The sequence below is a fragment of the Diorhabda carinulata genome, chromosome 11 (genome assembly GCF_026250575.1).
Source record: "Diorhabda carinulata isolate Delta chromosome 11, icDioCari1.1, whole genome shotgun sequence".
NCBI lineage: Eukaryota > Metazoa > Arthropoda > Insecta > Coleoptera > Chrysomelidae > Diorhabda > Diorhabda carinulata.
Window position 1 is genome coordinate 7,751,954 of NC_079470.1, and position 24,043 is coordinate 7,775,996.

At 30.1% G+C, this 24,043-nt stretch overlaps 1 protein-coding gene across 2 annotated transcripts; it reads right to left on the reverse strand.

Annotated features, from left to right (window-relative positions):
• Positions 1-11,050: 11,050 nt before the first annotated feature.
• On the reverse strand, positions 11,051-22,765 carry LOC130899515 (probable helicase senataxin). Of its 2 annotated transcripts, none has more exons than XM_057809506.1 (15): positions 22,634-22,765; positions 21,551-21,769; positions 20,819-20,986; positions 20,281-20,601; positions 19,063-20,225; positions 17,801-17,868; positions 17,593-17,736; positions 16,825-17,039; positions 15,137-15,392; positions 14,760-15,063; positions 13,149-13,293; positions 12,467-12,729; positions 11,931-12,086; positions 11,688-11,877; positions 11,051-11,275 (listed from the first exon to the last, which is right to left on the reverse strand). In XM_057809506.1, the coding sequence occupies exons 2-15, from the start codon at positions 21,734-21,736 to the stop codon at positions 11,132-11,134; spliced, it is 3,723 nt and encodes a 1,240-aa protein (XP_057665489.1). In that variant the 5' UTR covers positions 21,737-21,769; positions 22,634-22,765; the 3' UTR covers positions 11,051-11,131. The 2 variants fall into 2 exon arrangements, with proteins under 2 accessions (XP_057665489.1, XP_057665488.1); XM_057809505.1 differs by having other exon boundaries at positions 22,488-22,765.
• Positions 22,766-24,043: the final 1,278 nt, after the last annotated feature.

A 24,043-nucleotide genomic window follows, 5' to 3' on the forward strand; every position in this document is an offset into this window, starting at 1 on the left:
GGAAGCTTATTGTAACTTATTCTCTTGAAAATAATTAAATATTGGATATTTTTGGAATTTGCGGCATTAAGAAGATGGTACATTGCATTCAAAATGCATTGATTAAACAGCAATTATGTAGAAAAATAGGGGGAAGTCTAATCTTTCCAAATATGTATTATTCACTGCCAATAAACATGTTTTCCATTGTTAAGATTCATTGGAAACCTAACCTAACCAAACTTAATCTTAGCAAGTGCTCAGTATTGTTCACGGCACCATACAAAAAAATGTTCGTCAGTAATTCATGGAGACGAAAATTGAGTTTGTACAAAGGCAAAGACGATATACTAGAACTATATCGACATACATAATAACTAAGGAGAATACGACATATTGACGAGATATGAACATCAAGATCCTCATTGTAGTAACAACAATCATAAAAAAAATGAAATTGAAAATTTGGGCACAATGAAAAACGGATTGAGCCTATATGAACTATTGAAATGAAACACCAAAGAAGAATATGTAGGAAAACCAACTAAGACAAATGTAGCAATGAAATGGTGAGACAAATAACGACACAATCATAAGGACGACAGTTAATTGATACGGAATTATTTACAAAATGAAAACAGACAAACTTCAAGAAAAGTTAAGGAAACTGGAAATAACATTAAGTACAGAAGAGGTACACCAAGAGAAAGTTAATAGAAATAGAAAAAAAAACCCAAATGAAGGAAAATAGGGAAAAGCAGAAAACTTAGGTACGGGATGAGCCGAAATCCTCGTCCAACATCTAACAAGATAGAAATTTAGAAGAATATTCAAAACATAGATTGAAAAAGTAATACAGAAAAAAAATGTGCCAATATCTTTTCGTAATTCTAGGCCACAACACTCATACGGAACGGGTGTTTCCTTTAATATCTATACTGTGGACGAAAGAAAGGGATGTGAATATAGAATAAATCTAGTGTGTCGATGATTAGCACTTCTGCCACCTCCGATCGTCAAGACTCGTGTGGAGAGCCTCAAGAAGGCACCTCGCAGGAGTATAGCTCGGACAATAAAATTTCCTATTGTTTTATATACTTCTTCTTTCAATAGGCTTTCACGTAATTCAATTTATTATCGATGGCTTTCTCGTAATCCTCACCAAAACTATATAAGCAAAACGTTAGGAGCGGAATTAACATCATAATATCTCCAAAAACGGCCTACCGCCCCGGCCAGCGTCTTTTGCATTTTTCTCACAACTCAACTCATGTTAAAAATTCATTTTCGATGATATACTATTTTTTACTCTGATGTATACATGTACATTAAAAAAGTGGTTAGTCATTTCTAAGAATATTTAATTATATTTTCTTATATTATTAGTTTCAATAACATTCATATTATTACGAAAGTTGATGATTTAAATATACAAACACCAATGTCAAAACAATCAAAGTACCGCAATCTATATTGAACGCGTAATATGTTGAGAATTGTGTTTGATTTGTAAAATCAATTAAATTAGTCTTTGAAACTTATTTATTGGGTGACAGGGGCGGCTAGTGCATAAGCGCAGCGGTGCTCTCAAAAAAACTACTTATCAAAACCACTCAGTAAGTCAAACAGTTGACTAATCCATCTATTTTTCGTTTCTAAGCTGTTGCAGTATTATCATTCATCTGAGATTCACGAACGTGTTCTGCACACTCTTTCCCAACTGTTTAAATCTATAGAACGATTTGACTTAATAACAATATAATATAATAGAGCAATTTTATGCAATATGGAAGTTGTTTTCAACTTAATAAGGTACGTCATTACCAAATATTATCATAGGAAAAACTGATGTAAAATGATCTTATTCTTGTGAAGCAAGCGGATAAAACCAATGGGAACTTGACAATGGTGACAAACCTACAAGATGTTTTTTTAAAGTATTGTAGATAGGAAATATTGAAGACATGGGCTTGTGGCAGTAATAATTGCTAGGTCTTCTTGTTATTGACGTTACCAACTAGTAAACCAAATTTTAGTTATCTCAATTTTTTTCCTCTAATATGATTTGAAAAAAAATTAATTCAAATCACTAAATTGGTTTTATATGTTCATAGTTTTAAGTTAGATATATTAAAACGTATAATATATTTTTGTATATCCCTGTTAAAAGCTGTAATAGACTTTTCAGATGATAGTGACAATAATAAATGATTAAATACAATTAATCACTTATTTCTATCATACAAGATGGCGCAAAAAGAACGCAAGAAATTCAAACTAGTATAATTTGCTTTATTTTGATTACATACAAAATGGACTCACATGAATACAATGTTTAGATTAACCAATTTATGAATTTGTCCATTGGAATATCGATATGCACTATTTCCAGTGAACTGATCACTTTTAGAAGATAGCGTCCTTCCGCGTCGATGCACATCAAAAGTCTTTCTTCGAATTTTTCCTTTACTTTTGACAATGTTCCATTGGAAATAGTTGTGATTTCTTCCCGTATTGCAGCTTTCAGGTCTTTATTCATTTTGTATGGTGTGGAAGCATGGACACTGACGAAAGCAATTCTTAAAAATCTCCAAGCTTTTGAAATGTGCTCCGAATCAGCTGGCAGGATAAAGTGCGTAATGACGACGTTATGGTGCAAATGAGAAAGGGGAGAGATTGTAAGAAAATTATCTTACTTCGCACATGTAATACGCAATCCTGAAGCATATAGTATATTGCATCTTATGATCCAGGGAAAATAGAGAGAAAACGGAGTCCTGGAAGAAGAACAGCATCATGGTTAAAAAATTTACTTCAGTGGTTCGGTCAGACAACTAGTTCACCCTTCCGAGCTGCAGTGAACAAAGTTATCATGACCAACATGAACGCCAACGTCCGATAACGGACTCGGCACTATAAGAAGAAGAAGGAAGAAGATGTTTTCCTTGGTCTTCCTCTTTTTTGGTATTCTGGTGATATCCATCTCATTACTTTCTTTGGTAATTTTGCTTTTATTATTCTGTGAACATGTCCGTACCATAGCAGTTGTTTCTCTTCTATACATGTTATAACTGTCTCTTCTACACATGTCTGTAGCTTCTATTTCCCTATTCATTTGTTCTCTGATCCATATATTAACGTGTATTGGGTATCATATATTCTCATTTTTCTTTCTTTGCCTAGATCTGTACTCTACAGAATTCCATTAAGTGCTTTGATTATCTGTTTCCCTCTGTCATTCTTATCCTGCCATAAAACTGTTTAGTGTTAACGTTCAAATACAAATCGCCTGCTCACGTCGTTTTAATCTACGAAAACATTGATGATATTATCTATTAGCCTTAGCCCAACAAATATAAAAGCTGAACTAGATTCTACTTTGGGTGAAATTGCTCCTTCGTTATCATTAATAAAATATTGGGTAGCAGAGTTTAAACGAGGCCGTACGACCAGCATCACAGTGGTCCACCAAATGAGGTGACGACTCCAGAAATGTTGAAGAAAATCCACCAAGCGTTGTTCTTTCCTGTTAAATTCTTCCTTTCCAATCGACATTTAGATATATGGGGTCCTTCATGTTATAAAGAACTGGTCGTTTCCGAACCAACTCGATGAGAAGCTCGTCGTTCATATTACAAAAACGAGGTACTCACAGAAAAGAAAATATTGAAAAGTGAATCGATTAAACTTGTTTTCACATCCCAGAAAATATCAGCGAGGACGTATTTCTCATTTTTACAGTGGATTCCGGAAGGGCACTGAAAGTGTCGAAGAGTCACGTTGCCGTTCATGTTTGAACACGCACCGTATTTCACCCTTTAGTTTACTAAGAATTTCATCAGCCGATATTTTTTTCCACTGGAGGTCACAGTATGGTACGTCACGGCACGGATATATGTGGATCGACCTTAATCCTGCAGTCGGATCTTAGACTATGGGACCATCCTCGTATAGTCTTTGGAGAGTGAGTAAAAGAAAACTTTCTTGTTTATTAGCTAATACTGAATATTTTTTGATAGAGGGTAAACATCTAATTTGATTGGCCTATAAAGTCCTTCAAGTATAGCCAAAAATACCATGATACAAAAGGTGTAATTTGCCAAAATTAAGTTGTCTTTAATTGTTGCTCATCCTGTATATATTTCGATTCCAAAAAAAAAATTAGTTGATTTCGTATAAATTTTATTAAAGAATATTTTGTATCACTTTTAGTTAGAAAATTAGCTGGTGGTCATTCATTAATAACAAATTGTTATTAGATGGATTAAAAATTCGTGTTACGGAATCTTGTTTATGAATATTTTATTAGATACAATCGTTTTTAAATATATACATAATAACCTTAGATGTACAACGTTAGTGTATAATTTAGAGGCAGAAATATTAATTAAAAATGCATTGAACTAATGGTGACACAAATTTCAAATTATGGTTGCAGGTACTTAATACCTTAGAAGCTAATTGCTCAATACATACAAATATACAGTGAAATGTCAAACATCAGAGTTATTAACTTTGATAAAATAAGTCTAATAGATTATCAAATCGTTGAATAATACTCGTTTTTCACTCGTGTAATTAACACTATTCACCTAAGTACATGTGAAATGAGTATAATTGGGTACTTGCATTTTTTAAAAACGATATTGATTTTATAAGTTTTTGATATAAAAGAATGTCAGAAAGTAAAATATCTCACTCTCTCTCTCTCTCACACAAAAATTTCAAATTTTCAACTATATAAGAAAACGATTCCATTGGTTTTCAGTTGTGACGCCATAGGCTTAATAAAAACATTGAGCAGTTGTCTGCTTGATGATCACGAGGTTATCGTTGCCAGCAACGTAGCGTGAGCTATTATAATACAATTTGTATTTATTATTTTACGTTTAAATAAAACATTTTTCCATATATAAAAATGAAGTGGTATAGGTTTTAGGTTAAGTTACCATAAAATATTGAATCTTACTTACATTAAAATGATCCTGGAAACAAAAATAATTACATTTCGTAGAATCGTCAAAACCACTTTCAAACACTTTCAAACCATTTTTGTTGTATAATCGAATTTCTTGGAGTCATAAAAAAACTTTATCAGTTGTTTTAGTCGTGGTATTTTCACATCCTGGCCCAAAACACGATTTATATACCATTTTCCAGATTAATCAAAGTTAAATAATAACACTTATTTTAGAATAATCGAGATAATAACTATCGTATTTACTTTGTATCATATTTTCAGGATTTATTTTATACCTATGACGTCGCGCAATATGGCGACCTTACTGAAATCTTTAAACTACCTACAAAATTTTAAAATTTTCAAAAAAATTTTTCTCTATAAATATTAATCAAAGAGTTGAAAAAAATTGTATATAAACTATCCAAAATATTTTTTTCTCAAACCATACAAGTACCCTATACCAATATTTATCAAATGTATCATAAAATTACCGTTTCCTTCTTGTTAAATTCATTTGCGACGGTTATTTAGTAGAGTGTTTTGCCTAATTGTTTGGAATTTTTGAGGCTGTGATGAGATTTTTTCCTTTTTTTAAAGAGAGAGAGAGAGAAATGCTTTATTGTCAAAAAATTGTTACAAAGCTTGTAAAAACTAAAAAACAAACATAAAAATAACTAAATAAAGATACAATTAAAAGAAAATGTCAATATAAAGAAGGTATAAGTAATAGCAATAGGTATTAATTAGTACATAAGTCCATAACAAAAAATAACCCAGTATGCAGCTTGCCCGGAATTAAATATTATTATTAGAATAGAAGTCGTTTACAGAGTAGAGGGCTCTTTCCAGTAAATACGCCCTCAAATTATTGCGGAATGCGGGAAAAGATGATATCGATTTGATTTCAATTGGCAAGTGATTGTGCATTTTTTGCAGTTTAAAATATTGAGCCCTTAACTAATTCTAAACGTGGAGTAGGGAGGTACAGGTAGTGTTCCGCGTACTTAAATGGATAGCCGAGCAACGACCTTTCTGAAATTGGAAAAACGGATTCAAACATGAATAAAAAAGGAAGTGTCAGAATATTTAATCTTTTAAAGAAATCCCTGCAATGAGTCCTGCTGTTTAGTCCGAGTATATCTAACAGCTCTCTTTAGTAGTTTGAAGATTCGCTCAAATTGAGTCGCACCACACGTACCCCAGAAGGGAAGGACATATCAGAGATGCGACTCAATAAAGGCATAATATACTATTAAGGAGGTGGATCTCAGCGCAAAACAGGAGAAATTTAATTTTTTAGATAAAGCTGCAATATGAAACTCCCATTTCAAAGAAGTGTCCACAACAAGCCCTAATAATTTTACAGATTCAACGACGTCAATGGTGGTGCTATTCAATAAAAAAGGCTGCAATGTATTTTTATATTATGAAACTTTGGTTTTAGAAACGTTGAGACAGAGAAGATTCGAATCGCACCATGATTTAAGGGTGATTAGATCACTAGATATGGTCTTATGGAGTGTGATTCAAGGTTGCTCCAAGAGAAACTAGTGTCGACTGCAAATAGACATATATTACCACTGATGTCAAGATAGACGATGTCGTTTATAAACAGAAGAACCAAAATAGGGCCTAGTACTGAGCCTTAGGACACTCCACATTCTTGCAAGAAGACATTGTTGTATCAACCCTTACAAGCTGACTGAGAGATAATACAAAATATTTTATGCATGTGTTACTTAAAAATCCAAATTGGTGGTTAGTAAGTATTTTCTTCTTTTGAAAGAATAACACTAATAACTACATCTGAAAGTATATTAGGCCTCGAAGTTATATCTTCCTCCCATATCTCTTGATGCATTTTGCAGTTTGTAGAAATTCCATGTACTGATAAAAAGGCTACATAACACACAGGAACTTCTTTTAATCCACCATTTGTCTTTATTCCAATCTTATAAGAAATAAGCGTGAAAATATGCTTCATTTTCATACTTTATAAGGCTACACAGATACACAAATTTTTGATCATGAATAGATGTCCTTGAATCTTAAAATAATCACTTTTCGTTCTTACAGTAAATTTTCTAAACATTCGAGACGTAAACACTTACAGTCAATACCAATCTCAAATTATCTAATTTTCTTGCCATCATCTTATATCCAACCAAAGGATTCTTTTTTTTTCAGATTGCTTATAGCTTATATCTAGCACCCTCATCCACTGCTTATCTTTATTTTATATGCTTATAACTGTGTACTCTCATCTTTTTTCTTCAAAACAGTTATGCTAATGTTTTTACCAGGTGTATGCAATTCAAACTTTGCCTAACTTTATGGGAAAAAATGGCCCTTCATCATTTTCTAATCTATAGTCTTTACTTTGAAAGTAACTTGTCTACAGATGCTTATTAGGAGGATGGGTAAATATAAAACTAGAAATTTCAAAGTTTTTATTATTTCAAACAAAAAAATTATTTCACAATAACGATAAATTTACCTATGAAATTCTATAATAAATTGTGAACACTGAATTTAGACCTATTTGTTATAGGTATTTATTGGATTTACTATATATCAGATATGAAAACTATAGAAAATTATTTAAAAGCAGCAACTAATATACATTTCTCAAGATCTTCAAATATCCAAATATTTTAATATTCACTTAGAACTCTTCTATATCGTCAGCTTAAAGGTAAAAGTGACTAAGTATAATTTTTTCCAAATTCTAGAAAAAAGTCATTGTGTGTTGTCATTATCATTTTCCATAAGTATAAAAAATCACCAAATGAATATTAGTATATTAGTAGTGGTAGAGAATTAGAAAATTCATTCAACTATCTGAGAAAATTCATCAAAGGTAAAGTTTATCATAGTCACTTAATGATTTGTATAGGTTAGAAGATTTGACGAATTTTCATCGATCAGCCTTTTTATGTTATTTCATGAAAAGAAAAACAGATTGCCAGCAAGTCAAAAGTAACAGCGAAGAGTATCTGATAGCAGCTTGTAAATCTTTACATTTGATTTGCGAAAAGTAATGCAGCAACAAAGAAAGCAAAAAGGAATGAAATAAATGTAAGAAGAGGCTATAAATTTCTATCCATGATATTCCCTAGAATAAGAGAAATATTATCTGGCACCTACTCAGGATATCAACTGTTCTTCTTCATAGCTATACAAAGTCAAACCATTTAAAGCTATTTTGATATAAATTTCTAGAATCCAGCAACTCCTGTATGGAATTTGATTCCACTATAGAAAGGAAAATGAATAAAAAGCTCTGAGCTAAAGTATACAGATAGCTAATCGATTCGTGAAAGACCACGAAGTTATGACAATTACTTTTCAGCTCTCGTCCCTAACTATAGTGCCCAATTACAATTAAATAAAGCAAAAAAGACTTGATTCAACTTTGTACCAAAGAAATCGTTACAATAGAAGTCTAAATATCTAAATATTTAGGTGTTATTCAGGCAAACTTTGAGGTAATTTTTTTGTAAAGAATTATAAAAAGAACTTTAGTAACTGAAGGCTTAATCATTAAAGCATATTTTTACAAAATCGTTGAAACTAATTGAGTTTATTCATTTGTTAATTCAAAGCTGTTTTTTTAATAAATTTTCGAAAGTTAAATATATAATTGGCGCAATCCCTACGTGTGGTTGCGTTATTTTACGCTCTATCGCGATGAAAACTCGACTGCATATTTCAATACATAGTACAAAAACCTACAATTTATGAGGGACATGAAATAAGACCTATCCTTCAGATTGCCTATGAGTGCCAAGTTTCTCATTTCTTTGTATTTTTTCTTTTTTTTTTAATTCTATACTTATCTGTTACTAGAGCGAGGAAGATATAGTTTATTAATTTTTTAAATACTTATTTCTATGAACGAATTAGAAAATGTATTAAATATATAATTTATGAAAATAATATTTTATTTCACTAGCACCAACTTATGATGCATCAATTGTTTGTTTTTAATAAGCATATTACCGTTATTTTTTCTCTCCTGAAAAAACTTGATTTTGTTACTTAATGCTTTGTACCCGCAAGCCGACGATATATACTTTAAGAATCATTTTTAAAAAAAAATTCTTCAACTTAAAAAAAAAACGAATATTTTGAAACTCATATCGATTTAAACTACCAGTTTTCTCATTAAATTAAAAAATTCGAAAATGTTACATTTCCAGATAATACTGTGAATTAAAAGTTAGTTTAGAGAGGATTTGAAAAAATCAGATAAACCAGTTAGAATTCATATTAAACGTACCATTTACTACCAGAAATAGTCTACTTTCAGTCGTTGGTTATTGAAACAAGTGTCAGACAATTTATTATTATGAATGTTGATACAGTGGTAGTAGTCTAATCAATAAGTGCTTATTAGGTCAAAACTTTTTCGCCGGCTCCTAAAAACTGGAACATTCTTTGGTACAATTGCAATGGACCAATCCCAACAAACTCTCTTAGCATCTTTCATTGTATCTCAATTTATTTATAAGATATGATGAGTTAAAACATAAATAATCAAGAGTGACTGATAGAGTACAGAGGAAATAAAGTTTTTTGATGAAAAAGAAAAACGTGGTTGTTTTTATTGTTGTATATAAAAACAAAAATAGATTGAAAAATTATTAGTGTGTAACAAATGTTTATTTAATTGACAAAGGAGATTAAATAAAATCGATTTTTTTTAGTTACCAAAAACAAAATAAATTATGTAGAAAGTAGTTAAACGAAACGAATGATACCTCAACCATATTTTTGGGAGCCAGCAAAAAAGTTTTGACCTAAAAAGCACTTGTTGACTAGACTATAGTTAACTGAATTTAGTATAACAAATAAACGGTATTCATGTCCAATTTTACTTGACTTAGGATAAATTATACAAACATTCGAGATTATTTAAAGGAACAAAAAAGGATATATAAGTGACAATAACAAGTTAGAAAAATGACAATTCACTCAAATAGAATTAAATATCTATAGGTTTTCATTATTTTGTTTATTAAAAAATAAATTTGTGATGTAAAAACCATTAGTTGATAAACAATATATATCTACTGTTATGTATATACCATACATACGTTATGTACAGGGTATTCCACTATGAGCTAAGTTGACATGTGTATTGGAAACTATTTTTAATATTTTTCTGTACATTTTTTTAAAAAAATGCTTGGGTAATTCATTCCATTGTTAGAATATACAATGAATTTCAATATTGATTATTTGTATATTCCAGTTTCAAATTATTCAGCCAACACAAAAAAATGAATTTTTTTGGAAATAAAAACTGTGAGGTTATAAATTATTAGAATTTGCCAAAATAATGCGTGAAGTTTTCTTAATTTCACGAAATTTCTCTTTTTACAAATGACAGCCCTCTTTTAACCCAATGCCGATGGGTGCTATGTTAGAAAAATTCAACGGTTCTTATAAAAAACTATAATAAAATATTTGAATTAACATTAGACTTATTTGCAAAAATGGACAAAACAAAATGCTGAATTATCAATAAACAAAATTTGCAACCCTCTTTTACCCCAACGCCAATGGGTGCTATGTTAAAAAATTCAACTGATTTTATGGAAACTATGATAGATATTTAAATTGACATCAGACTTATTTGCAAAAACGGACAAAAGGAAATGCTGAATTGTCAATAAACTATGCAGATCATCCACAAATGTAAAATTTAGATACAGGGCTATTAGTATCAACTACATTCCTATATTTTATTGTAGAATCTACTACATAACTTTCGATATCCCAATTCAGCTATATGTCTGAATACCTTCTCAAAAATATATAAATATTTAGGTGTTATTTAGGCAAACTTTAATTTTTTATAAATAGTTATAAAAAGTATTTTAATAAGTGAAGGCTGAATCATTAAAACATTGAAATCCATTGTACATTCTAAAAATGTAAGGAAAACAAAATTGGAATCCAGAAATCCGAAAATATTTCAACTGGTACTAGCTTCTCGCGAAACTCGTAAATAAATTTTCAGAAAAGTAGTTTTTGTATTACATGTTGAGTCAGCTTATTGTGGTATACTTGTTTCTCCTTTCTACTTATTGACTTATATGGTTGTAGTACATAATATGGCACTATTTTATATTTAGATATTTGTACAAATTCACATAAAAATATAATATAATCACAATACGCTTAAGAATTCGATGGAGTACTAATATTTGCGTTAATTAATATTTGTTTATGCAGTAATGGCATGTGTCGAGGATTGGTCTTTATGTCTAATAGAAGTTTACGCTTTTTGGCATCTTCTCTAAGGTCGTAAAGCGGCCGGCATTGCTAGAAAATATAAAAACAGAACAATATTACCCCATCCATATTCAATTATTGAAAACATCAAAATATAATTTGTAGATGATGTAAAATAGTCATGTCAAAAAATTATTAAGTATTGTAACAATTGACAATATTTTTGACGATAAAACAATAAAAATGAGGTTAATGAATCAGTATTCAGCAAACATAATTTATTATATAAAAAAATTTTTTCTTTAAACATTTTCCCACCTTCCGCCTATCATTTTTCAGTAAATTGTTGTAATTGAAATCGGCCAATTCTTCTTTTATTTGAAGTTTTAATAATGCAGTAACATACTTGCTATACAGATTCATTGACTGGCCCTGGGTTCAGAGAATATATCATTTTCATGCCTTACGGCCTTCCACTATAATTCAAATATGTAAAACTTACCTTAAACAAACTGTAGTTTCCAATAATGTAAAGAGCCTGTTTAGCTCTAGTAAGGGCTACGTTTAACCTTTGCTCATTTGCCAAAAAGCAATTAGAGCTGTATCTTACACAAGATATAATGATTATGTCATTTTCCATTCCTTGAAAACTATCAACTGTGTTCACCGTTATACTAACTTTCGAATTTAACCTAAAATAAAATATTATCAAATTTTAATAAAAGAAATAAAAGACGACATTTACATCGCTTCAGCTATTCCCTTCATTATCATTTCTTTCTGAGCTCTGTATGGTGTGATAATTCCAATACTATATGAACAATTGGGTTTGATGTTTATATTCAAGGTTTTTAGTATGTTACAGATAAGGTAAACTTCGTTGGAGTTGACATAATCTGACCTAAAAATAATTCAAAAGATATTTGAACATATTCTAATTTCTAAAGACCTAGGTAAAAAAACCACTGCAGATTTAGCAAATTCTATTGCATTTCTACAATTTCGAAGATGTATCTTTCATAGCTTTGCTGTTACTTGAAACAAAACACAAAGAAATGGGAAAACAACTACTCTTGATTGCACTGATTTATTGCACTATTTTTTATATTTCTCAGCAATCTCAGACAATTTAAGATTGTTGTCAAAAAGATACAAAGACTAATTCTAGACATACTGAATATATGGTTTACATAAATATACAGAATCTATTTTCTTTTGTTCTGTTAATGACTAATTTTATTTTCACTAATATTCGCACAAAAACCAAGAAATATGTATTACCTATCATCACTAGTGGAATAATTTAAATTAAATACAAGATAAGGAAATATCTGCGGTTGTATGGGATTGAAGCATTTCGGAAAAGAATTCAATTTCCCATTGTAAAACGTTCTATTAGGATAATCACATATTTCCTTTTTCATACGATATTGATCACATAGTATTTGTAGTGGAAAGCTCCCTCTATTACTTCCATCTGTTGCTTCAAAATTATGAAACATTCTTGAAAATAATGATTGATCTAGACCGTGTTGTAAAGCTTCCTAAAAAATAAAAGTAAAACATATTTTTAACAAAATTAACCTGAAAAGTCAGTTTCTAGAAGCAAATGATAGTTTTTTATTAGAGAGAGAAATGACGGTTTGGTTTTGAACAAGAGTATTTTCTAAATGCGCTTTGTTTGCGAAAAAGAGTTTTCAAAGACAAATGATGGTCTGATTTAAAAAAAAAACTGTATACAAAGACAGAGGATGGTTTGGTTGTGAAATTTTTTTCCAAAACTGTCTGTTTTTGAAATGATAGTTTGCTTCTTCTTCAAATTTACAATATTTATTACCGTTCTATAAAATGCTGCATATAAATAATCGGAGAAATTTGTCATTGTAAAATAATATGTAAGTACTGCTGTATGACCTAACCAAATGAATTTAAAAATATATGAAACACAAATATTATTGCTTACTTTATTACAAATGACAGCTGGCAGTTGTTGTGGATCTCCGACAAGAATAAATTTCTCAACATTTAATTCAATGGGTAACAAACATTCCATTTCAGTACATTGTGTTGCCTCATCCACAATACAAGCAGTAAATTTAAGTTGATTACTAAAAGAAACATTTTGTTAAAAAAGAATACCTTTTGAAACTAAATTTTCAATTGATGTATTAAATATGGTACCTCCTTAAGGCAAACGCAAGATCTTGCATTGAACAATCAGCCGAACTTCATCTGGGCATGCTTTTAATAAAAAATTGCGTCTTGCATTGCATTGCACATTGTATTGCATCATGTCAAGCGGCGTTTACAATTTTTAAAAATTATAGCTATCAAAATGGTGATCATATTAATTCAATTAAATTGCAATTTGAGTGAACTATTTATAAGAACCATCCCGAGAGGGAATAAACGAGCTCAAACATAGACATTTATCAGGATTACAATTATGAAGATTATTTTAAAAGGCATCAATTTAAAACAGAGCCATCCCAAGAAGGCTAAACTACAGGAAAACATATAACAGTTGAACAAATAAATTGGAAAGGTCAAGTAGTAAAATCAGAAAACCACAAAAACAGTATTTTTTGAAAGACATATTAGCAGAAGATCAATAGGCTGATCCAGAATAAATTAAATGGTCATTACAGCTGATATAGCAAAAATTGGACCATGGCAGTAGAAATAGGTGTATTGTGTCCTCATTCTTGCTTCCCAGGAGTGTCTTTCCCTGTCTCGACCCTTGTGGATTGCCCCAGTAACTGGTTTAACTCTATCTAGCTTCTTTTTCCCTCTACTCCTGGAATCCATTGCAGGATAACCTTTTTTTTCTCTTTGTTTAGCTTGTCTAGGCATTTCCAAACTAGTTACAATTTTATGACATTGGGGCTTAAAGCCAGAGTCCAGGCTTCCAGAGTGTTTGGTTTTAGACACGTACATTCGTCTTCCAATTCAGTTTACTGTTTTGTAGTAGAGCATTTGATGACATGTCTGTTTATTTCTTGTATGGTGATCTCAATTGTTTCTACAACTTAGTATTGAGGTAATGTTTATCTGAAAGCAAAACGTTTTTGGTATTTTGTCCTAAGTCATGCCACAGATTTGGTAATTTTTTTAGTACATTTTTTCCTTGTTAATTTCTCTGAATAGTCAAAGTGGCGTTTTTTCGAAACGCTTTCCAATACTATATAGAGAGGTAGAAGATTTAGAATCACTTCTAGTGCAGCTGTTAGATACGATCTCATGGCCCCTGTTGCACATATGCAAGGCTGCCTTTATACCTTCGAGAAATTGTTCCTCCTTGTTCCTATTGCAAAAGACCAAGAGTGCAACAATTCAAAAATTTACTTTTGACCTTTTAAATGTGTATAATGTAATTTTTGATAGAAAAAGTCGCGGCCCTTCAAATACTGTATTAAAATTTTAATTATTTTCTTCAATGTAATATGTATTTTTGTAGTATGATATTTAAAAGAAACCTCAGTAGATAGCCTATTGGGTTGAACGGTCAGATGAACAAAAACAATAATAATTATATAAATTATTTATAAGCATAAAGAGATTCTATTGAACTTACCGTTTACTTGTTTGTTGCAAAATATAACTCATACAACTGCTAAGAGTAGTACATATCAAATTAGCACCAAGTAATATTCTTTCTTCTGTAATTTTATGCTCGTAAAAAAATTGGTGTCCCAATGTTTTTTTTAAAAATGTTGTCATGTCTTCATGTTTTTCAACTTTGCTATACTCTTTTCTAAGGTTCTTTTCTATTATCATTGTTTTTTGTGTTTGGAAATTTAGAGTGAAACGATTTACCAACTCATTTATGCTAGATTCGGGTCCTATTCTTACAATTCTAAGCATTTTTCGTTCACAATCTGCAATTATTAAATAAAATAATTTTATGGTCAATTGTGGAAATGAATAAAATGATTTAAAATTTATTCTTACCTGGTAGCTCGCATCTGGCTTTATTTAACTTTAAAATCAAGGCATCAATAGCTGCATTCGAAGGAGCTGTTATTAATAAATGAGGAGATATGCCTTGGCTCTTAGCTTTGTACAGTATCTCCAAAATCGTGCTAACTATCACAGACGATTTTCCAGTACCTGGTGGTCCTTTAATTAAGTAAAATCCTGGTTTCCTCTCCAAAGCCATTTCTGATGCTTCGCTAGTGATTCTTTTTTGGATAGCATTTAACAAAGGCTAAATATTATATAATATATGAATAAGTTTTCACGATTCTAGGTATAATTTAATGAATATTTTCAATAGAAATACATTTCAATGTTTTATAACACAATTTTTGCATTTAAAATAAAAATATTTTTGCATTTAAGATGGTAATTACTAATAACATTCTAAAGGTAGTAAAATAAATGTTGCCGACAAAGTAATTTCAATTTTGTAGTATAAAATAAAACACTTATTTTAACAAAGAATAGTTTTTCATCAATTTCTGGTCTTTATTGGCAAAAAACAACCAGGTACGATTGAAGGTCATTCTCATTTGTGGAAGTTTGTCCATTAAAAGAATTCTGCAAACTTCAAAATAAATGGTAATCAGGTGGTGTCAGATTAGGGCTGTATAGGAGATTCAGCATCACTTCCTCCCAGCCAAGCTCCAATAATTTCCCACGAGTTGCCAGAGATCTGGAAGGCCTTTTAATTATGGTGGAATACTAAACCTTTCCAATTTGACAATTCTGGCCGTTTTTCTTTGAATACTTCCTCCTATTCCATTAATTGTTGACAGTAAATATCAGAATTGATCAATTGGTTCCTTGGAAGCAGCTTTGTAATCCCACAAAACTGACAACACGAACTTTTTTGCTATTTTTCAGCTTTCGATGTGGTTTGTGCTGGTTCATCGTGTTTGCTCCATGATCGTTTTCTAACTGTGTTACTGTACAGGACCTAGTTTTCATCACCAGTGATGATTCTTCTCAAGAAAAGGTCGGTTTCATTTCGTTTAAGGTGCATATCGCAAATGTTGATTCTTTATGTTAAATGAATTTCTTTCAATTCGTGAGATACCTGCTTTTTTGACCTCATTCCACAGAAAAACCCTTGCATTAAGTAGTTAATAGAAAAAGTATTTCTTAAAACACATGAAGCATGTTACTTTCCATAATTTATAACTAGATGTTTGGGATCACGCTTTGTTTAAATTACTTGATAAACATTCTCAAAAAAGATGAGGTACGATAGAAAATCAGTAATTGCCATATATGACAGTTTTTGGGTAAAAATGTGATTTCATAAGGAAAATGTGTTACAGGCTCCCACATTTAGCAAATGCCTTTTTACTACTCACTATTAATACACGAACCGGCTGAACAACTAAGATCATTTTTGTTAGAATTTTTTGCCCTTGAAAGGTAATATAATCTGTTCCTAACATATGGTTAACGGCCATTCTTAGTTGCCCATCCGATACACCCATGGAGGGCGTACAAATTTTGTTTAATTTCCAATATATTATATACAAAATTGTACTCTATTTTTTTCAAGAAGTCACGAGGTCAACTTCCAACAACAACTGATCACCTCGGTCCATATGAAAATTTTACATAGGCCAACTGGAAGTGTTCCCTTTTTCCACATTACTTATCCACCCCTAACAATATAAACTTACTGTATGTCTCACACTGCGACTTTGTATTGGCATTAAAGATGATAAATGCATGGGATTCAGAACAAATTGGCACAAAGGTGAGTACTTCAAAGTTTTCAACGTTTTAAAGAGTCTTAAGAAACACGAAATGTTAGCTACTACTTTTACAACTATTTGTCTCAGTTTTATGGGTTTGTTCAATTTTTTGGCGACTACAGTGAAGTGTATGGAGTTTTCTGAAAACGAAAGAAACTAGATTGAGCATATGTATTAATATACTTTGAGGATATAAGTTAAATTCTTAAATATTATCATGTTCTCAGTCTTAATGGTATTTTTTATTTTGCTTTGACATGTCCCTTATTTAAAAATTAAAGTCTATGCTTCACAACTCATATATGGTTTGTAAAACGACATGATAGTGGAGTTGGGCACTCCACTAACCGTTTTTTTTAAATTGTTGTTTTTTATCCATATATAACATTTTTTGTACTAAAATGTAGCTTTTTCCCATGGAGCACTTTATATGTAAATTCTCAGTAACTGCCAAGTCTTACATGTGGTTACATGACTGTAAACTCATTACATAAACAAAATTGAAGAAGTTTTATTTAGATTTCAACCTTATTTATCAACAATTGGAGATTTTATTATTAAAAAATAATTTGAATGAATGCTTTTGTATCAATGTATAAAAATTCATCTTGAACCTTAAAAATCCAAGTGAACTATGTAATCTGTGATATACATTCAAGTTTTTGTTACAATGTATACCACATTTTGACTTACCAGAATGTAATCTAGTAGCACATTTAATATATCCGAAACAAGTTAACCCATAAACGTTGTCGACATCTTTTAAACGTAATTCTAATAAACAGAGATCATCTTGCTTAATAGGCATTGCTCCTACATTTTTGGTGGGTATTTTATCTAAAATACAATTGGAGTCGAAAATATTCAAATATTTGTAATTTGTAATTCATCTAATACTCACATACACAATCGAAACTACTTGTGGAATCTATTACTCTTTCATGTAACATCTCAACAATCACAGGAGCTCTAAAAGTAAAAGATGAAACTACATTCTTTTGAAACTTATTCAAGAAAACTCGATTTGGAGATTTAACATTGAAACAAAAATTTTAACAACACAGGGCATCACATACTATTTTTGATATTCAACTTCTCAATAAATAATCAGAAATATTCTAAATGGGCATTCTTAAAACATATAGTTCATGGAGATTATCTAATTTTGGAATTTATGAATAATTTATCATTAACAACTGCAATGGAGAGAAATAAAAATGTAACAAAATCATTTAGAACCCACAAGAAAAGAAAATATAGAAAGTTTAAATCATAGCTGAAAAGTCCAAAAATGCGCTATAATTTTAGGAAATTTGATTGATTATTGACTTCCTAGAAAATGTTTTGAGTTATCAATTATTGAAAATCATAAAAATTTGTTAATATGGCATAAATCACTTCAATGGGGTAAACTTATAAGATATGACACAAATTATTATGATACTATTTGATTTGTATAAAAACGATCCACTCAATATATCATTTTAGAATTAGAATTCCAGAGATATAATACTAAAAAAATTAGGGATACATTATTGATTTACATTGTGAAATAAATGTATACTATTCCAATCAGGGTTTTCTCTTTATGCATGTCCACAGATCGCAATAATCGTCGAAAGGACCTTGATACATAAAAAATCCAAGCATCATATCACAATTTCAATAAACTATATCTTAGCTTTATTAAATTATGGAATGCTCTCAACCAAAATTAATTCAGAAATTGGATTTCAATTTTGCCTGCACTATGCCAATCTGTAATTGATGCCAGAAGAACTACTGTCAATTAAAAATTTAAGATTTTGTTTCAAATTCATGCATCATTCGATAAGTCCCATCTAAATTGGAATTTCGGAACCATTGGTGATATTCATACAGAGCATACTGTTTACTTCACAATTTTACGCGTTTTGATAACTAAATTATCTTTTTCAGAGACTAGAGGTAAAACTTCGTTAGTACCATGCTTGACAAGGTTTTACATTTGGTTCATTTAAATCAAAAGAGGTTTTTGTAACTTTACATTTGTAGTTTTGTGATGAGTTCAATACTGCCCCAATTGAAATCTTATGTTTGTTTCAATTTCTCCTCTGTATAAAACATTTTAAGGGAATACTACCAATATCTGCTATATTTAAAGAAAAGGAAACTTGTACTAACCTCTCCTCCTCTTTGTTGAAAGTAGTCTGAAACACAAACTGCCATAATTCTAACATAAGTAATGGACACATAACTGAATAATAAGTTTTATAATTATCAAAATTAGAAGGAATTTTCACAAGGGGTATATTGCCATAAACAGGAGGACTAATATCAAGTTGTTGCTGTTCTAACAACCAGTTAGCATTCCATGAGAGTATTCTAAAAATAATTTCTTCATTTAATTCTTGCTGTTTTTTATAAGTTTCATGTACTCGACGAACATTTGATATTTTCCAGATCAAGCTGGATCTGTCCTCTTTAACAGTAGAATCTGGAATAGATTTTGAACAGTGAGCTGGTTCATTATACGGGCCTATCCACTGAACTTCATTATCATTGTTTAGATTACTAGATACAGTGCCATCTTGAATTTTCTCATTTTTAGATCGAGTTAAGTTTTGTTCTGTTGATTTTTGTAATCTTGGATCTTTCTGAAGTTTAGTACTGACTGGAGGCTTCGGCTGAACTGATTTATTAGCAATTTCTTTCAATTTTTTTCTTTGTTTTTCTTGGTTTTTAACCTTTAAATTTGTATCAATATGTATTGTCTCCATTGAACTGCCTCGTCTTGATTTTTTTGGCGGCATTGGGGACTTATTGTCCAAAGTTTTTCGTTTTGTGGTCGGTTTGTAGTGTTTACCATGACTTATTGATTCTCCTTCTAAATGTACATCAGTTCTGGGGGATTTTACATGAGTCACAGAGTTTGATTTTGATGTTCGAACTGCTTCAAGATTTTGCACTGAATGTGATTTCTTAGGAGATTTTTTCGTGATTTTCAAATTAGATTCTACATCTACTTTTTTTAAAGGAGATTTTTCAAAACTAGATGATTTGTTTCTACTTTTTCTCTCTTTTTTTGAAGATGAAGATCTAGAATTGTTATCCCCTATATTGACAGTAGCAAGAAAAGTTTCTGAGTTTTTGCTGTTTTCTTTTTGAGTCTTAGTAGAGGAAGATATATTTAGATTAACTTCATCTAGAATCATAATAGAAGGGGAGCTTGAGTTTTTTATAGCATTTTCAGAGTTTGAACAATTTTCATTAATATGTTCAGGAACAAGGGTATCATCTAAAATATCAATTAAATTTTGTGTGCATGCTGTAGTAGTTTCATTTTCCTACAAATTGAATTTATAATTATAACAATTGAGGTAATAAAATTTTTAAACTTACCAAAACTTTAAGTAATTCACTAGTACTATCAAAATGGTCATTTTCTTCAGTTAAATCCACAGCAGGAATTACATCACAATAATCCAATTCCTTTAATTCTTCCTTAATATTTCTATAAGGATCTTGATCTTCATCTTGTACCTCAGACACTTTATTAATTTGTTGAGAAATATGAAATATTTGGCTGCAATTGAAATTATCCTCTTCTTCATCAGATATTATTACATAATCATCTATGGTAGTATATAATTTATTCTCTTGTTTTATATGGTTTGTACTAATATCAGTTGTGTCCACATCTTTTTTATCTGATTTAGGATCCTAGAATACAAAGTAATATAATTTGTCCCAGTCAAATATTTCTATCAATACAAAAATAATTTACATAATTATTATAAATTATGTAACTCATCTACATAATAAAATTGATAGAATTTTCTGTAAAATATATAATATAATAAATAATTTTCAATAAAATAAAAATTGTACAACCAAATGCAATATTGTTCATAGATTTGTCTTTTAATTTTATACTTACTTCATCTTTCCCAATTTTAACAACCTTATATTTCAGCTTCGGTCCATTGAATTCTGGATCATTTAAAAGTGTTTCAGTAATACCAAAAACAATAACATCGCCTTCTTTCAAAGGATGCTCATTAAAAGGTGTGATTCTTACATTATTAATGAATGTTCCATTTAAACTCTGAAAAAGTAAAAATGTATTTGAAAATATAATAGAATTGAAAACAATTTGAGAACAAATTTTTTGAAAAATGATTGTAATAACATTACTACACAAAGGTGGAATTAAAACAGGTACTGCCATCCATGAAGAGAAAATTTTCCCCTACAAAGGGAGAGAAAGATACAGCTTGTGGATCTAATATGAAAAGACTTGTAATGTCTGAATCACCGAAAAAAACATGAGGACCTTTTCACATTACTTAGATTCTAATAATGTCTAATTCTGTCTACTAGTTTACAGTACTTAGATATTGCTTTCAAAAATATGCTTACATTTTTTAAGATTATCTTAAACATAAGAATTACCCGAATCAACATATTAAATAAGGTTAGTGTAATGGTGTTAAGAAATAAGTTTGCTTTCGTATAACTGAATAGTTTGTGAATTTAAACCATTACAAATGTACCTGATAGCATTATGAAGCCAACAAAAAATACTTCCATTAAAAATTTTAGCCAAATAATAATTTGTTTGGGAGGGTATGTGCATTATATTAATTACTCCTCAATTATCACCACTTACCTTGCAATCTTTCAAATGAAGCATTCCATTTGCTGACGTTGAAATAACTGCGTGTTCTCTAGAAATTAGAGTACTTTCTGTTTTTATATCAGCTGCAGAGTGTCTCCCAATTTTAAAGATCATTTTATTTATCACAAACTCAGTATCATCCAATAAACCTTGTAATTTCCATATTCCTTCAGCCATATTTCTTGTTTAACTAACTTTATAAAAATTATTCTAGAAAATTTAGAACAAAAGTTTAGTATGGTCAGTTGTTCATACATATTTCAATCTTGGAATTTTATCTATTTTGAGTTTATCTGAGTTTTCGTTAATTAATTCTTCAAGTTTTAATGTTTGTCAATTTTTCATTGTAAGAAATTGTCTTATTATAAAATTTAATGAGTTTATTCTTGGTTTCTCATAGAATGTTATAGTCATTTTTGATTTTCATTGTTTCAACTAGTTTGCTATCTTTTCATATTAATTTTATCACTAATTGCTTTAAAAATGTATTCAAGTATAAAGTACTTTATTATAAGGTTTGATATGATTGCTGTTACTTCATTTTATACCTTGTAGCATTGAATCATTAATTCCATTTCTATTACATTTTTGAAAGTCTAATTAATTAATTATATTTCTGAATTAAATAAAGTTCAAATAGTTTGTTTATCTTATCTCATTTTGATGTGAGTTAATATTTATTTTTTGTATTGAAAAAAATAAGGGACATTAGAAGTTTAAAATCTACAGATGCTTATGACAAATTATGAAATGATGTGCTGTTATCATATTTTATGAAGAATGTATTTATTTTTGCTTTAGGTAATGTAACCTTTCTAACCTCACTAAATGTAATAGTAATTAAATCTTAAAGTAGCAACCTTACTGTCCTGATTTCAATACATCACTTTTAGGATATATTTTTCTGAAAAAACTTTGTTAAACTTACTAAAAACACGGGAAACCGACTGGAAATAATAGAACTTGGAATATCTACACAAATATCTTGTTTTAAGTAGAAATCATACTATAAGTTGAATCGTTTCATTTATTGTTTGAATCAAAATTACAAATAAATTCCATGAAAATACTCACAGAAAAAATATTACATTCAAAACAAACTACATATTAAATTTAAACAGTTTCCTATCATATTAGAATGACAGATGAGTGCATTTTTATTTTGTGTGGTTGGTGCTCTGTTTAAAACGTTAGGTAATTTTTCGCGTCCAATCATATTTTTATTATCCAAAAAAGAACAAAATCAAGGTTGTTTATCGAAATTTATAAATGGTACTTTGGGCTCAATTTTACAAAAACTCAAACGTGAGTTTAAGCCACAGATTACGAGTTTTTTACGTTTTAAAGATAAAGTTCATCAAGACACTTTGGTTTAAACGTTAACGACGGTCTGGGGGTAGTTTAAACTTCAGGTTAACATGAAACGGAGGATCCGAACTTAACTTTTACGGGTTATGACGGGTTTTGGTAAAATGATTGAAGATTTGCACTTTGAGTTTAATAAACTCGACGATGAAGAAATGATTTTTATCGACGAATCAGGAAAACAAAAAAGTTATTCGTTTTAGAGCAAATCTTTAAATTGTCCCACTTATTTTTTCAATTTGCTGTGGTTCTATCGAAAACATGAACGTTTTTGTTATTTTCATAATTACATTCCCTTGCCAACTCCTCCCAACCTTTTTCCTTTTCTTTCAAATTTACTGTATCACTTTTTTTCGAATATTTCTTCATATTCAAGTAAAATAAAATCTCTACTTCATAGAAGTTGCAAGATCTTTTTTGTTCTTTGTTTATACAACTTACTTTAAAATAAACATCGGAAAAAAATTTTATAATTCCACGCCTCTGACAAATGGCTGAAAAATGTCTTGGTAAACTGTGACCTTTAAAATAAAGCAATCTTGTGTTTAAACTAGAGTTCAAAACCATAATTTGAGCTTTATTATTCTTCAGTTTTACTTTGATGCCCTATAAATCCTTAGGGATGCAGCTTGGTATAGAGGTAAATTGCTCCTATCGTCATATTATGAGCTTCTCTATAGGCCTCTGCTCTTATGTGGGAAACTAAATTTTTTTGTTGATAAATTTTCTGGATTATAGGTTTTTATTTAATAAACAATTACTTTTAATGTTGCGGGTTAATTTATCTCATCAAAATATGCATATTTTTGTGTTTCCACAGTATTTTGCACCACCGTATTTGTCTAAAAATTACGAAAATTGAAGTAACTCCTTTCAACATCATTTAGTCAGAAGCAGACCACTAAAAGAATGCGAAGCCGTTTTTAAAGCGGTATTATATAGCCTAGAAGGAACAAAAACCATGAAAGTTTATGTCTACAAACGTGAGGTCTAACTTCCCGGCCTCGTGAGATAACAATTAATCTGAATAATATAGTTAGAGATTGAAAATACATTTGTTCATGTAAGTACGGGAGGAAGAGACTTGAATACCTATACGAAACTACCCAATAGGTGCAA